General features: G+C 35.9%; 2 protein-coding genes across 3 annotated transcripts in view; one reads left to right on the plus strand and one right to left on the minus strand.

Annotated features, from left to right (window-relative positions):
* Positions 1-285: 285 nt before the first annotated feature.
* On the minus strand, positions 286-12,344 carry STYXL2 (serine/threonine/tyrosine interacting like 2). Its single transcript, XM_026664053.2, has 6 exons — positions 12,104-12,344; positions 9,557-9,681; positions 7,449-7,543; positions 5,890-6,121; positions 4,357-4,574; positions 286-3,490 (listed from the first exon to the last, which is right to left on the minus strand). Exons 2-6 carry the CDS (start codon positions 9,661-9,663, stop codon positions 711-713), a joined length of 3,432 nt encoding a protein of 1,143 aa, XP_026519838.2. The 5' UTR covers positions 9,664-9,681; positions 12,104-12,344; the 3' UTR covers positions 286-710.
* Positions 12,345-14,108: 1,764 nt separating this feature from the next.
* The window catches only part of GPA33 (glycoprotein A33), a 27,591-nt gene continuing 25,275 nt past the window's right edge, over positions 14,109-16,424 (plus strand). The window contains exon 1 of one of the 2 annotated variants that reach the window (XM_026664056.2): positions 14,109-14,527. In XM_026664056.2, coding sequence (XP_026519841.1) covers positions 14,485-14,527 — 43 coding nt within the window. In that variant the 5' untranslated portion in view covers positions 14,109-14,484. The remainder of the gene's footprint in view (positions 14,528-16,424) is intronic. The other variant, XM_026664057.2, reaches the window with a different exon arrangement.

Here is a 16,424-nt window from a genome sequence, read left to right on the forward strand (position 1 = left end):
AAATTTTGGTAAGAAATATAAGTAACCTGGGTCCCTCTGATGGCCAGAACAAAGGAGCTTTTATAAAAATTTGCTGTTGTCATTAGGTCTGTCCTGGACAAGAATCTGTAGGGAAACTCTCCTGGAACTTATCATAATATGCAAACAGATGTCTTGAGACATCTTTTATTAAAATACTTAAGCATAGGAACTCAACTCTAGGCATTGTGCCCAATCCAAAACATAGATTGGATGCATTGACGCTTAAAAAGGATATGCTGCTATTGCATGCATTTTATAAGTTGATTTTTCTGTTTGGTTTGAAAGGTAAATTTTATTTCTGAAATTGTCTTTGAAAACAAAATTAAAATCTTTAGACCAGGTCTTCCCATGTGGCTGAAAAGTGATATTTTGTTCCAAATTGTCATGGAAACAAACATTATATTTACACCCTTAGTATTTTCTATATAGATACACACAAGAGACAAGCAATAGCTATGTAGTTTTGTAATTAGAAAGAAAAGAATATTAGAAGTTGAGATTACAGATTATTCCCACAATGATCGAACTGAATGAAAATCCAGGCCTAAATAGTGCTTGATCTACTATTTAGTGGAAAGGTGAATAACAAATATAAATAAAGTGATTAAAGTATGCTATTTAAACCTTGGTTGCTTACAAATACTTAGAAGGTTTCCTCCAAAAATAAGGTAGAAATGGACTGGCATGACTTAACTCTTCATTACTCCTTTCTTTCGCTGAAGCTTTGCTTTAGTTTCTGCTTGTCGACTTCTCCAGGCAGCAATGATGGCATCATCATCCATTTCTTCTTCCTTCTTATGAGTGCTTTGTCTGTTTCTTAAAAATGTTTTGCTTTCTTCCATATTTTCTTCTTTTTCTGTACCATCTTCAGACTTTGCAAAACTCTGGGTGAATTTTCTCTTTGCTCCAGATTCAGTCATGTCTAATCTGGACTCCTCTTCTTGTTCTTCCAAGTGATACAATCTGGTCAAAGGTTTGGAGAATTCTGAGGTATAGGGGGATTTTGGAGTTCTAGAAAAACATGGCTCTGGACTTCCTTCTGTAGAATTTATCTCACTCATTTTTGATTCTGATTCTTGAGCAGAGGCAGAGGAAAATTGGGAAGAGGTTCTTTGCAGTTTGTTCTGATACTGATGGGTTGCAGAACTATTCATTTCTTCTCTCTGAGATCTGGAACTTCTATAACTAGAAGCTTCAGTGTCCACCTTTCTGAAAGTGGTTGAGTTCTTATATTTCTCACTACTGGTCTCAATGAAGTCCTTATAAGAGGACTTTTCTTCTGCTTTCAAACCTCTGAGCCACTTGTTTACATTGCTTTCTACTTCTGACTTTATAACACCCCCAACATTAGCAAATTGGCCTGAGAGAGCAGAAACTGTGTCACTGGAATTATTATCCTCTGTTGATGGATGCCTAGGGCCACCATGTACATTTTCTATACTTCTGTCATATAGATTTTCTCTTTTTTCATCTTCATCATTTCCTTTGATCTTTTTCTTCTTAAATAATGTGCTACGTTTATTGTCATTGATAAGTTTCTCAGTTTGGTAATCTGAAATCTTCTCTCTCATTTCTGTTTGCATCTCCCTTTCCTTTCTGCTAAGTTTCTTCAGATCTACCTCATCAGCAAAAAGGCTGAAAAGAGGTTTGCTTGTCTGAGTTACTTTTCTAGTTGAGACAGAGTCTTCCATACTGACTGAAGTGTTACAAGATAGGATAGATTGAGTGTCAGCATACTGAGGGTTTTGATTAAGCAGTGAAGTAGAACCAGATAGAGGTAAGCCAGTTTGTGCTTTAAGCAGAGGTGACCTGTCATTTTCTGCATGTCTATTTGGATCACCTGACTTAACACTGGAAGACAATACAGATGGTGAACGAGACAACATAAGGATTTCATTTTGTTTCTGAGCGATAGTTTCATTAACAACATTGGCAATCCAATTTTGAATGCTGGCTATTGATATTGTTTCATCTGGGCCAATGGATGGGCCAGGCACACTTGCTGACTTACCCCCATGACTGCTTTTAGCCTGAGAAAAAGATGAGCGATTGGTCTGCATGCTAATTGCTGAAGCTGAATCCTCTATCCCATTTACAGAAGCTGTTGATGGCCAAAAAGCTGACAAAGGGATGCTTCCACTCATGGAAGTTTCTGCCTCCCAGCTACAGAGAGACTGGCTTTCCTCCAAAACCTTCTTTGAGTGTTCAAGTAACTCCATTCGTCTCTGTTTTCTCCTGGCACAAGTGGAGTTCTCACCTTTGGTAAGCTCTACAATATCATCCTTATTTTCACTACCAACTTTCTTCTGGTGCTTAGTTTTCCAGGCTTGGTAGGCAGTCATATTGATATCTGACAAGCTCTTCTCTTCTTCCGTAGATTCTTTATTTTGTTGGCTACTGTCTTCAGCCTTGGATTGCTCAACTTCTGAATCTTTTTTATGAAAACCAAACTGGATTCTTTTAATCTTCCATCTTTCTAAGGCTGTCAACTTGTCTTTGTTTTTTTGGCAGAAATTATAAAATGAACTAGTATCAGTTAGTACACTTTCTGTATCTATATCCCTTTCCCCTGTTCCATTTTCAGATCTTAGATTCTCATCACTATATCTAGCTCTTGAGCAATATTTCTTAGAGGCTTCTTTTTCTATCTCCATCATCCTCTCATTCCACATATCCCAGCTACTTTCTGTTGACATCGAATCTGTACGCCCTCTTCTCATTCTGTTGATGCTACTTGCTTCCAGCTCTTGTTTCAAGATCCTGATTTCTTGGCTACTCACACTTTCAGTGTCACTTGTATCATTTACGAGGCATGATTTTTGTCCCATGTTAGACTCCCCTTCCTTGGAAAACATGTAGCTTTCCATTTGGTACTTCTCATTTTGGCATTGCCATGCTTGAATCATTTGATCTACATTTTCCTCAGATTCTACTTGTCCTTGAAATGATACGTCTGAGGGCTTACTTTCTGCATTTTTCTTTAAAATTTCCTTGGCAGGCAAGCCTTGTTTTCTTCTCCATTCTTCATAGAGTTCTTCCTCTTCCTCTTCACTGATAAGAGTAGGCTCCTTGGAAAACTGGCTCAACTTTCCCACAGAAGAGGCAGTCATTGCACTTCCCAGGAGACTTGTTGTGTCTTCTTCCTCTACCATGATAGAGTGGACTTTGGCTCCCACAATACTCTTAGAATCTTCTGTCTCAGATAGTAAGGAACAACTTCCAGCTCGTATAACAGAACTTTGGCCATCTGTTGTATCTTCAGAATCTTCTTCCTCTTCCCGTTCCGCCAGTAGCTTTTCATTGAGTTCTCGGAGCTGTTTCAGAAAGCCATCATTAGGATAAATAGCTCTCTTCTTACGGATAGTCAGTAAAGCTTCAAGTATTGTCATGTGATGGAAGATCATTAGATACGCAGATACTAGCACCGCTGAGCGACTGATTCCCATTTCACTGCTCACCAGAACTTTCCCTAGAAGTAAAATTATATGAATAATAATTTCAGAACCATATTACAGTATTGCTGCATGTTTAGTATATTTTGAGCTAATAAAAAATAATCTGCCAGTGCTAGGCATCATGATACAAATATCTAAAGCTAGGAATTTGATAAAATAAGCTAAAAAGATAATGCATTCTCCCTACCACAATGCTTTTATTTTATATATTATTTTGCTAAACTAAAAATAAATAAATACAATAGCATTAAGGAATCAATATAACTTCACAATTTATAAGCCAGCAATAAAAGGAAATGAAAGTCAAGCTCTAAATATTATGAATACTCACAAGTGGCCCAATCATTGACAAAGTTGAATGAAAAATGTACTAGTTTTAGATCTGCTTGTAACCACATAGTAATTATTTTTTTAAAAAAACACGTATAATTTTTTTTTAAAAAAAGAAGTTGCATTGTAACTATCGAAGTTCATAAAAGTCATTTCTGAAGTCATAATGAATCCATGCATGATGGGTCTGCCTCCATTTCTAGCTCAAAACAGCATAAGGATGTCCTGGCAGCATCACTTTTTTGCTATATATATCTCTGATTTTCCATCTTCAGCCCATGAATCAAACAGGTTTGAATTGTCCTTACCTATGATGGAAGTATTTTTCCTATTTTTTTGATGCTGTTCAAGGTCATATATGGCATATAAAAACCGCTAAGCTTTGTGATCAATTACCTCAGAGAAGAATCAGAAGACTGCAGTGGCTTAGGTAACAGAGACAGACACTCACACTGGTATAATTTTCTGTTGGGTCAACGGATGAATCCCTTCAATTCAGCAATGGAGAAAGGCCCTGGCCATGTAAACTAATATTGTATGCCTTATTTACCTCTGCAGGTTAATAATGCTTCATCAAGAAACTCTGCTGCAGGACGGAAATGTTTCGCGATCTCCTCATCTGGGAAATCATCCACCTCAATGCCCAAGTACTGAATATTCATTCCATTATAAAAATCTGGTCCTGTATATACACCAGTGCCATGAGCAGCATTCAGGATGTGAGTAATTCCTAGCCTCTTTAGCCGTCCTTTATTTACTGCAGCACTCCTTCAATGCAAAGAGAAAAGACATTAGATTCCAGATTCCAACTGAAAATGAATCTGTACCAAACAGTATCCAAGAGAAAATTGGTTGAGTCTGTTAGCATCTGATGATGAATCGATATAGTAAGTTTATGTCAGTCATAATTTTTTGCCATAGTTTCACAAAGTTCACAAAGAAATCATTTATAACAAATATAGGACTGTGGGAATCATCTTAGATTGCATTTTATGCCATTTTAATGACATGTTTTAGCTTATTTGTTTCCTTGCGTTCTGCCTTTTATTGTTGATATAACACTCATGGTTATTAAAACATCCATTTACATAAAAAAGGAACAGAATAGAGAAAGAAATACAGATATTCCTCAACTTACAACCACAATTGGGCCAACATTTCTGTTGCTTAGAAGGCAGTTAAGTGACTGTTGCCCATTTTATGACTTTTCTTGCCACAGTTGTTAAGTGAATCACTGCTAGTTGTTATAGTAACATGGTTGTTAAGTGACTTTGCTTGGTCAAAAGATTGCAAAAAAGTGATCACATGACCCTGAGCCCCTGCAACCATCATAAATATGAATCAGTTGCCAAGCATCTGAAGTTTGATAATATGACCATGGGGATGCTACAAGGGGTGTCAGTGACCATCTGAAACATGGTCATAAGTCACTTTTTTCAGTGCCATTGTAACTTTGAATGGTCTGTAAAAAAAAAACATGTTGTTAAAAAAAACAAGAGGTGAATGTACTGAGAGTTCATTTAATGGGGAGGCCTAAAGTTTTTAGGGTAAAATGGGTAAAAACAACAACCCCAAAATGTTGTTTTGAGGCAGCACAAATTCATGAGACTGGGTGGATCTCTTGAGGCAGAGATTTCCACTACTCAGGTAGTGCAGAAAAGGCCCTTTCCTACAGACCAGGCTTATTACTGACATCAAGCTATGAAAAGAGCCTTCCTGCAGAACCTGAAGAGCAGTCAGCCTCATATATATTAGGAAAAAACAGTATATTCAGAAGGCTGTAGCCTTTTGTATTGGTCTCATGAGTTATTTTTACTGTCCTCACTATTATGGGAAAGGAATGTAATTACACCAGGAATCCCCATTTATGTACTGTGTTTTTGAAAGGAACTTGACATGTGTACCTTTTGAATGTAACTTTTAATTTCTATTGTGTAATTTCTCTAGGTTTTTCTTGAGATGGACAGATTGCAATTTAATGTGTTTAATTACTAATCTAACAATACTGGTCATTTTCTATAACACAGACCGAGGAAGCCATCCTCTGAGAATCTTATTCAGACAAAAACATCTTTGTACTCACTTTTCTGCTAAGAAGATATTTGGCCAGACCTCATCAATGGCTTCCCTTGGTGATTCCAGATAGTCTTTCATAAGTGCTCTCTGTATGTCCATAACACATGGTGTGTTGAACAGGCTAGTATCATCTATCTTTTCCTTAACTCGGTTATAGAGATCTTCCATTAGCAACTGCTCTGCAGATTCCAGCATCCCTGGACATACAGCGTCTACTTTTACTTCCTTTGTCTTCAGCTCTGCAATGAACCCAGATTTTCATTTTCAAAACTACAAAAAAAATTGTTTACCACTGACTATAAAAATTGACATGACTATTAGCTATCTACTCACTTGCCCTGAATTATAATCACAGTGTTGATGGACAAAAGAACTAGCAAGCTATTTTATCATAATATTTCACTATGGAGTCTCATTCCAGTATTAAAAGGATTGAAAATACACGCACACACACACATACACACTAGCTTGTAGGGAAAGTACCCTATTCAAAATAGAAAGTAATGTCTTTCCATTATAAAAGGGAACAATTGCTCTGCTTCCAAGAAGTCAGAATTAAAATGGGAAATTGACATGGCACATAATTATAGAGTCATGCAATACCTGTACCCAAGGCAAATAATTTTCTATATGGATTAACTCAAAATTGTGTCTTGTTTAATCACATTTCTCTGTAACTAGTTGTTGCTTCTTAATTACTAGCTCATTGCTATTTACAGTTTATTGTAACAATTTGCTTTGGATTCTCAGGGCTTCAGAGAAGTAAATTTCAGGTAGGTGAATTGAAAGTACAAAGTATATGTGTTAGAACTACATTTTGCACCTATGGAATTAACCTCCACCTCCCCATCCCCCTGGACATCAACACAATCATATTTTTGAAAACTTATAAATGTGGGTGTATGACCAAAAGGCAAGCTTGGTATTTCTTGGGGTCCATGTAGGGTAGGCTTCTGTACTAACCCCTGGAAAGTTATTAATCCTTGTTCTTTTTCTTTTCTTTTAAAAAGTTACAAACAACATAATTTTTGATAAAAAATGAGAAAAAAAATAGTAATTAATCTTCCCTTGGAAAAAAATAATTGAATAATTAAGAAACAATGAATCTATAATTCTGCAGATGAGAAAGCACAGACAAAATAAATTTGAATTAAAGATGAAGTAGCTTTCCAAACAATATTTTTTGTCATCTGCAGCAAACATATGATGGTGCAATTCATTTTGACTTTCTTTAAACCACCAAAATGCTAATCTCAAATAAGATGGAAAATAAAGACATAAAAATTTAAAAAATTTAAAAAAAATCAGGGTTGGTATGATCTGGAATCTGAATAGAAAGCATATTTAAAAAGGATGGGAATTCCTGACTTGGCTTTAGAATAGAAGCATTGTAATATATTAGAAATATGTTTTATGAAGGTCCTATGGATATTCCAGAATTCCTGAATTGAACTGAAGAGTAGCACAATTTTCAGTCCTTTTCTCCTTCCTGGTGCCAGCCGATTTATGAACCTACCAATTTCTTCATACTCCTATAATTTGATTAACCTTCTCTTCAGATCATACCTTCCTTGATGATCTGTTTAGCAGCCACAGCAGATGATAGATGGATGGGTTCCATGAAGATGCTCTCAGTCTCTGCATCTGATAGCACTGAAAACCTGTCAGGTAATGAAAATGCCATAAAAGCCAGCATTGGCAACTTCTATACTATTATAGCTTTTGTCTACTTTTTGAAAACAAAGCAACTTAGAAGAGATAAATTATACAATAAATTATACAAGATGTTTCCTGAGGGTCTCTGTTTGCAGAGTTGCTTCATGATGAGTAATATCTTACAGATAGCTGACATTTCTCTGTAAAGATTTCATTCTAATCTATGTTTCCTTCTCCTCAAATATGCTAATATGAGCAACCGCAACATAAAATTATTTTTACAAAAAAGAGGTGATATTGCTTCCTACTGTGTATTGACTTTGCAGTGTGGAAACATATTTGTAACCACATATTCATTAACGAAAAAAAACCCCCACTTCACAACGTCAGTCTTCATTTTGGTTTTCCCCTTTATAAGATGGGAGCAGTAATAGACTGTAGACAGTCAAAACTATAATTTATTCACTCAAGTAATTTATTTGGCTGCCCATGTCATAATAGTGGCTCAGGGCAGTGTACAGTAATTAAAATTCAAAGATTAAAGCAATAACCTGTGGCACTCAATAAATGAGACCGTCTAATAAAAAAAACCACATCAATAACAGGACAAGTCTAACTTTATGCCCAGACATCTGAGGAACAGGTACTGTGATATTATAGGTATTATGTGAAGAATATGTTTTAAAAACTTGTAGGAGATGGAATTGGCCACCTAAATTCTTTGAAAAGAAGCCAGGGGCAGGTAAGGTGAAATTATGCCTTGCTGTCTCCATTTGATTGCAGAATTATTGCCCAGAATGCCTTTCTAATGGAAAACAATGTGGGTCCACAAGAATCCATCGAGTGTTTGCCACAGTCCCCTTTTTAGTAGAAAAATGCATTTCTTTTCTATCCACTAGAGGGTCTCTAAGTTTCTGAATCTTGCAAACATAGCTGCATTAATCAAAAAGGGTTTTTATGGCAACTGGTCATGAAGCAGTTTATATACACCAGTTTTCAAGCTAATAGCAGCTAAGATGGCTAGGACAAGGGGGAAGTCCATATGGACTTGAGTTGAAATGTACAAAATATTAGAGGGCTGCAGCATGCAGGGATTGGCCATTGAAAAAGCAAGAAAAGAGAATTTACAAATATTTGTCCTTTAGTTTCCTTTGTTAGACAGTTGGAAGCTTGCTCCATCTCAGATTTTCATATTAGGTTCCTTTTTATCTAAAAGTCCAAGAAGGAAATTTCAAATTGCATTTTTGAAATTCTGGATGTTGCTGGTCTATTTCTGTTTTTCAGTACTACTGTAATTACTTTATTTCCTTTCTGATAGCCTCCAGTGGATCTCTTGTTTAGTGTGCTCTCAGGACTGGAAATTACTTCCTGTTTTACTCCAGTTTTGCAACACAGAGCGAGGGAGAGGATTGTAGAAACAGCCCCTTCATGCAAGCTGTATTCCGCTTAGAGCTTTGATCTCCAACGCCATCCAACCGCAGCACTGGCTGTTCCCACTCTCAGCTGAATCTTCACCAAGTTTATTTTTTTTAAATGGGAAGGATAGGCAGATTGGTGATGAAAAAGGTTATGCTGCAGGCTAAAACAAACCAATTGTAAATATATCACCCTTTTTAACTAGACCTCCTTCCATTTCACTCACTACCCTCAAATTCCAAGTCTGCGCCAAAAGTAGAATTGAACAGTAGCATCCAAACCGATCAGTACTATAGAAAGATAGATGCAAAAACAGCAGCTTGGGTGGGCTTCTGCTCCTGCCTCATGGATGTCAGCAGCGCTTTTCCAAAGAATCCTCAGTGTCTGTACAAAACCTCTGTTGAAACAATTAAATTAGCAAAATAATGCTTGTGCTCTCAATCGTGGATTCTGAAAGAAGAAAGAACTCTCTAGGCCTTGTTCTTGGTAAGGATTTTGATAATGTGCTGGGTGAATGTAAAAAGAGAGAGAGAAAAGAAAAAGTTTGCAATTTGTTCTACACAATAGGAGGTATATTGAGACTTATTTTGTGAAACACTCACCGGCTAGGCGAAGGGCTTCGAAGATAGTGAGCTTGCACCGCCTTCACATCAGGTTCTTCTCCATCAGGTACTGCCTGGTCCCTGTCTGGATCCATACTGCTTGCCATCACTGTCGTAGAAACCAGCTGAAATTGGGAAGAAAAGGATTGGCGGATCAAAATCAGCTAAATCATAGAACTCGATAAGGAATTTCATCGGCTGAGTCATACAAAGTGCACTATATATTTTAGAAAGAGGGGATACACACACACACACACACACACACACACACACACACTACTTTCTGTAATAAAGCATTTCGAACAACCAAGATGTAAAGCTATTCAACACCACAGACAATAGTGCTACTCTTCAAAAAGGCCTTGACTATGTATCAGAATGGTCAAACAAATGGCAACTTCAAATCTCAACAAATCAATGCTCTGTCCTACATATTGGCAAAAAATAATAATCAGAAAATAAAATACAGGCTGAATAGTCAAGACCTTGCTGATGATCCAAACTCTGTCAAGGATCTTGGAGTACTCATCTCTAATGACCTAAGTACTAGAGCCCACTATAACTACATAGCCAAAAAGGCGTTAAGAGTTGTTAACTTAATCTTAGCTTTTTCGGACCTTTTTCTCTGGTAATATTACACTACTAACTAGAGCATACAAAACATTTGCTAGACCAATACTCGAATACAGCTCATCAGTCTGGAACCCACATTACGTATCTGATATTAACACAGTTGAGAAAGTTCAGAAATATTTCGCAAGAAGAGTTCTCCACTCCTCCACTTGTTGCAGAATACCTTATGCCACCAGACTTGAAATTCTAGACCTAGAAAACCTAGAACTACGCCGCCTTCGGTCCAATCTAAGTATAGTATATAAAATCATACATTGCAATGTCCTACCTGTCAATGAATACTTCAGCTTCAACCATAACAATACAAGAGCACACAATAGATACAAACTCAAGGTAAACCGCACCAAACTTGATTGCAGGAAATACGACTTCAGCAACAGAGTGGTCAATGTCTGGAATACTCTACCTGACTCTGTGGTTTCTTCCCCAAACCCCAAAAACTTTAACCTTAGACTGTCTACTATTGACCTCACCCCTTTCCTAAAAGGTCTGTAGAGGGCGTGCATAAGTGCACCAACATGTCTACCGTCCCTGTCCTATTGTTTCTTTATTTTTTTTATTTTTCTTATATGTATCCATGTATTCATAACTATGATTTTACTTATACCTATTATCTTGTAAGCAATTGACAAAAATAAATAAAATAAAAATAAATAAAGATCAAACTCTAAATTCTGAAGAATTAAACCATGGAATTCAGTCAGAGGAATTTTTTGTAACTATGCAAGGAAATGAGATTCTTCATGATCACCTTATCCAATGCAAAAGTCTATTCATTTCTTACCAAATGATTGGGTGCATGCTATTAGGTATTCATATAAATAGAAAAATATGGTGTTATAATAAATAGATTTTCAAAACCCAAACCCTTTCTTTAAAAAAATAATATTTGAAACCTTTTGTGGGAGAATGGAAACTATTTGAATATTAAGTCATGTTTCAAGCAAATAGAAGCAAGCATTAAAAACACATAGGTACATTTTAATAGTTTATATGTTGCATTTGGCTTCAAGAGGAAGTTAGTTAAAGTAGCTACAGCTAGCTATAGTTGTAGTTTCACATTTAGCAGGTTCATTTAGCACACTCAACATGGCAAGTTGAGTCTAGTTCAAAATTTTGTCTTTTTATAATTAATTTGTAAATTAGTAATTTATAATATTTCACAAATTAAACATATTTATAAATTATGAACATATGTATATTATAAACATTTATAATCTTGTATCTTATTGTTTAATTATTAACACTGTTTTCTATAGATTGGGGATTTGCCCATGGAATGTTACTGAACCTTCCAAATATGCTTGGCCTGGTTTTGCAAACCCAAGATCAAGTGTTTGGAGACTGAAGTACTGTGAAATATTGCTTAAGGAGGCAAAACAAATTTCTTGAGAAGCAAAAGAAAACATTTAAGACTAGTAATTCTCTCTTTATAGATTTTTCTCCAACACTATTAAAATACAAACATGCTTTGGAAATTTCTGCGTGTCTTCTCAGAAATACATTCTACTGAGTTTAATGGAATCTATTTCCAGTTAAGACTGTCACCTAAAAGAGAGCATTTAATTTTTTTTTTAATATTTCCATTTTGAATTCTCTGCCACTTTCCCAGGCTGAAATGGATGTCCCGGATCATGTTCTGACTTTAAAGGAACATTATGAAGCCAGTGTTATTTCAACAGGTCCCTTACTCTGGATTCTGTAGCCCTTATAGAATTAGCTTTCCCACTCTAATCCCCGAAGTTATGATCCTTATTTCCTTCTTCTGAAGTTCTCATTTTCACCCCTTGCAGCTTTTCTGAAATGTCAGGAATGCAGTCAGGCCGCCACAAGTAAGGGTGGGTTGTTATTGCTACTTTGCTGTGATCTAGCAAGTCTGACCTGAGGAATTATGACAAGCTCAAAACATCTTACCGTTTATGCTGTGAACATGTGTATCCCTTGGTGATAAAATTATCTTTGTTGAGAGCACAAACTTAAAAAAAAAATAGGAAACTAATAAAAAAGGTAGGATCCAGGCAGTTGCCTTCTTTCCTTCTCGGTGACTTTTTTTGCAAAGAGACAGGACAACTGTCAGCTTCAAACTTTATCAGCCTTCTAAATATAACATCTCTAGGCACTGGCTGGCTGTTGGGTAATAAGCAGGATAAATGCCGTGCCTGGGCTTTTAACTCTATCCTTTCAAATCAAGGAACAAAAATCTGCAAAACAGTTCCAAAGTTTGATGGCCAACACAATAATTTTATTATTTTTATATTCTTATGTTTGTTTACATGTGTCCCTTTGAGGATCAGGAACTAAAATTATTCTCTGTTTAAATATCTCCATTCCCATCTGCTCATTCCTCTTATTTTTAATGGGCTATTACAGGAAAGGCAAGCCTCAAAAGGAAACGAGTAGGTGAATTGGGGAAAATAAGCAAAAATCTTATGACACTTTAAAAATTAACGATTGATTATTGCAGTTTGTTCCTGAACTGCACCCACATAATGAGATACATGAAGTATTACCCGAAGCAAGGAGGAGTGTTACATGTACACACAGCTATTTTTGAGGCTGGGGGAAGGAAAAGAGGAAGAGAGAAATGCTGAAAAGAGAGGTGAGAGACATAAGTATTTTTAGTTACTACAAAGCAGTGACGATCTTTGCACTAAAGTGTGAAATGAAACCCTGGTCTACAGTAGATTGGTTGGTTAATCTTTACATAACATAACATAAAGAATGCAGATCTGATATTATAATAATATCCCCAAAGCAGTGAGGAATACAGAATACTAGACCCACAGTTTCAGAGATTAATAGGAAAGAAAAGAGGTTGGTTAAAACAAAATATCCATTAAATTTGAATAGATCCTTACACATTCGTATTCTGTGCTTGTTACAAATGTATAAAATGGCAAATGGAATTTTATAAATTTCAAAAAAACATGCAGACAATATAGATTGTATAGTGCATAAATTTTTTTTCTGGATACACAACAAATTCCAGCATAATGGGTGGAGAAAGTTGGAAGTTTTAACAACATGGAATGTAGCAACATTATTGAATAAATGGAATATTGTAGCATTTCACCAGAGGAAGAAATAAATTAGATACCAATTCTACAGATAATGCCTAGTATGAAGTGTTTTTATTTCTTTAATGACGTAACGGCTACCTTTGAATCAATACAAGTAAAACATAAATATGCAGTACCAGAGTCCCAAAGGTGCTTTTCCAAAAGGCAACTAGACTTTTTATCAAAGACACTTCTTCAATTCTGAGAAGAGAAGAAGCTTCCTGGATGACAAATGAAACATTTTCAAGGAAAAAAAAAGAAAAGAAAATCCAGTTGCCTTTTGGAAAAGTACTTTTGGGACATCCATGACTGGATGGATGAGAATCTCCAGAAACATGCCATAACCCAGAGTGTTGCCTTACTGTAATTATTCCTTTTGTGGTATCTGTACTAGCACATTTACTTGGCTGCTTGAAAAATCTGGCATATTGCTATTTTATTTATTCATTTGTTCAATATTATCCTGCTTCTGATATATCCTAAAAATTCAAGACATCCTAAACAGAGATCTGTCTTCATTTTTTCCTATAACAACAATCCTATAAGGTAGGTTGGGCTGATATAAGACAATATCCTGTGACTTTTTGTGGATGTAATCCTGAGTTTCCACAATCCTTGTCCAACATGTTAACCACTAAACCAGGGTTTCCTAAACTTTTTGCCTCACACCTCCCTTAAGTGTATCTTAATGTATGATCAAAAAATCCAAAAATCAAAACACAAGTGAACAATGAAAACAATACAATGAAATGTTGAAAAATATGGATTTATTATAACAATGGACACCTGAAATTTTCTTCACACCTTTCTGGACTCTGCACGTCCACAAGAAAAATACACTTCACACTTAGTAAAACCCTGCCCTAAATATCACTGGTTCTTTTCTGCATGTTCTTTTGTTTACCAAAAGAAATTTGTAAGAGTGGCTTGTTTAACTGGGGGAAGGCAGAGCAACTTAGAAAGGCATTGTTTCCTTGGCCATTCAGCAAGAGAATGGAAGATATGAAAACAAATCTACTGTGACACAACCTGCAATTCTTGTTACAAAGAGTGAAAGGATATAAGGAAGAGGGAGTGGAAAAAATCTAGGGCGGAAATTGAGACACAGTACAAACTACAACTAGGAGGCAATTACTTTTTTCTTACTTTCTTACTTTCAGCATTGGATAGCCCTTTCATTAACACCTGCATTCTTGACAATTTGAAGAAAAGACTAGAGAAAGCGGAGAAGCCACTATGAAAGCAAACAGCGGGGGTCCCCTCCTTATGATCAGTGCAGGTGAGTGAGTCATGCTACTTTGCTACCGTTTAGTACACTTGTAGGACCGGGACAGGCAGAAGGATTACTTTGTCAGTAAATACTCATGCATTTTCTATAGTAAATATCTGAAGTTTACAGTATGATAAATGTCCGATTGTTACTGGTTTGTTGTGCTTCCAGATGAATGTCTCTCTGTGAAGAAGCAACATATCATTAGAAGTAATGGGCTAAAAATAGGAAGGTTACAAATGGGAAATTCTAATGTGAATGAAAAAGGACAGCATACACTAAAAGCCTGATACAGAAGTCTGTATTACTGTTATATAGTTGAGGCAAATTTGTTATTTTTCTACCCTCACCTTGTTTTTTTTCAAATATGGTATGGAATATGGCTTTATGGGTATCTAGTGTTACAAATTTCCGGGAAATATTTTTAGGAACAAGCGATATAAATCTCCTTCTGGCTGTTGCTCTTCCTGGAGGTTAAGTTTTTGTTTTCAGAGATATTCTCTGTATTATAGTTGCTATAATGTGAAACAATAACTGTTTATATAGAACTAATTAAAATGGAAACAAAAACTAGTAAGATTACTCTAGCATATTGCCTTGTCAAAGGTTTAATTTTCCCAATTTGTTTTTCAGTACTGATATTAGGGAAAAGGATAATTTGAAATGCTTTATTAAATAGGCATCGACTGCTATTTTTCTATACTATAAGAGGGATTTAGAGGCAACTCTGAAATTAGAAAAATCATTATTTTAAAACCACTCTTCATTGTAGCTTGGTTACCCTAACCAGTATGTGAGGCCTCAGTAGTAGAAAATACATACTCCTAATCATAATATTGCCTCTGTGGAATTTTGTTTTGTTTTCTTTCCTTTCATGGCCAATATAGCTACTACTATATTGCTTTTTCTGAGAAAATGTGTTCCTTATTGTTAAAAAAGATCCAAAAGTGTGTTTTGGGTAAAACGATATATTAATATACACATAAAGCTGCTTTATAATCAAGCAGAACACAAGTCCATCTAACTCATTATCTATTTAGTTGTGGTGTAATCTTTTTAATGCTGGAGGCCATATTGTCTAGGAGCTTATGTCTTTTAGGTGTCACCTAGATGGAGCTACTACTGAGTGGGATGGGTATAAAAGAACTCACACTAATTGTCACCCTGTGTTCTTCACTTCCTCCTACAAACTCATGAGATGTGAAGCAATTGACGCTTGTCTTATCTGAATGAATATAATATGCATAGACTTAGATCATTAATCTGAGATGGAATAATTTGTGAGAACTGAATATTGACCTAACATGTACCAGGCATAGGGTTACCAGATATCTGAAAAGAAGAACATGGAGAATTGGAAATGAGGGCAGGTAGGGGGGGAAAGAGGCCACACTGTTAGCTTCCTTTGTATCTGTGACAAAAATTACAGTGAAAAATTGCAAATAAATAAATCAAATCAAACAAACAAACAAACTTAGGCCTGTATATATGTGAAAGCATTTTTTTTTCATTATGGGATGGATTGGTTTATCAATCCCAGGAATGTGCTAGAGTAGAGCTAGTTTGTAATTGATTAAGGACTTGTCAATTTAAAGCAGCAGTCGATGAAGCCTGGAAGGTACTAATCAGCAAATAAAAATTACAGTGTGGAGCTTGATAATTTGCAGTAGCACCTATTAAGGATTTCACTGTGTTACATCACAGTGAAAGCTAGTAAAAAAAATAGTATGTATGTACTCAAAAAGTTGAACAATATTTCATTTTAAGGCTATGTCTTCCAATTAAAGAATGAGGACAAAAGGAGGATCTTAGAGCATCCAGAATATTCTTCCTTCCTTTCTCAAGGTATGATCTTTTCAGCCCTGGCAATATAGGCCTAAGGTTTAGTGGACCTTGTACAAGGTGA

This window comes from Notechis scutatus, chromosome 5 (genome assembly GCF_049901735.1).
Source record: "Notechis scutatus isolate UNSWTSFEM ecotype Mainland chromosome 5, rNotScu1.2, whole genome shotgun sequence".
Taxonomy (NCBI): Eukaryota; Metazoa; Chordata; class Lepidosauria; order Squamata; family Elapidae; genus Notechis; species Notechis scutatus.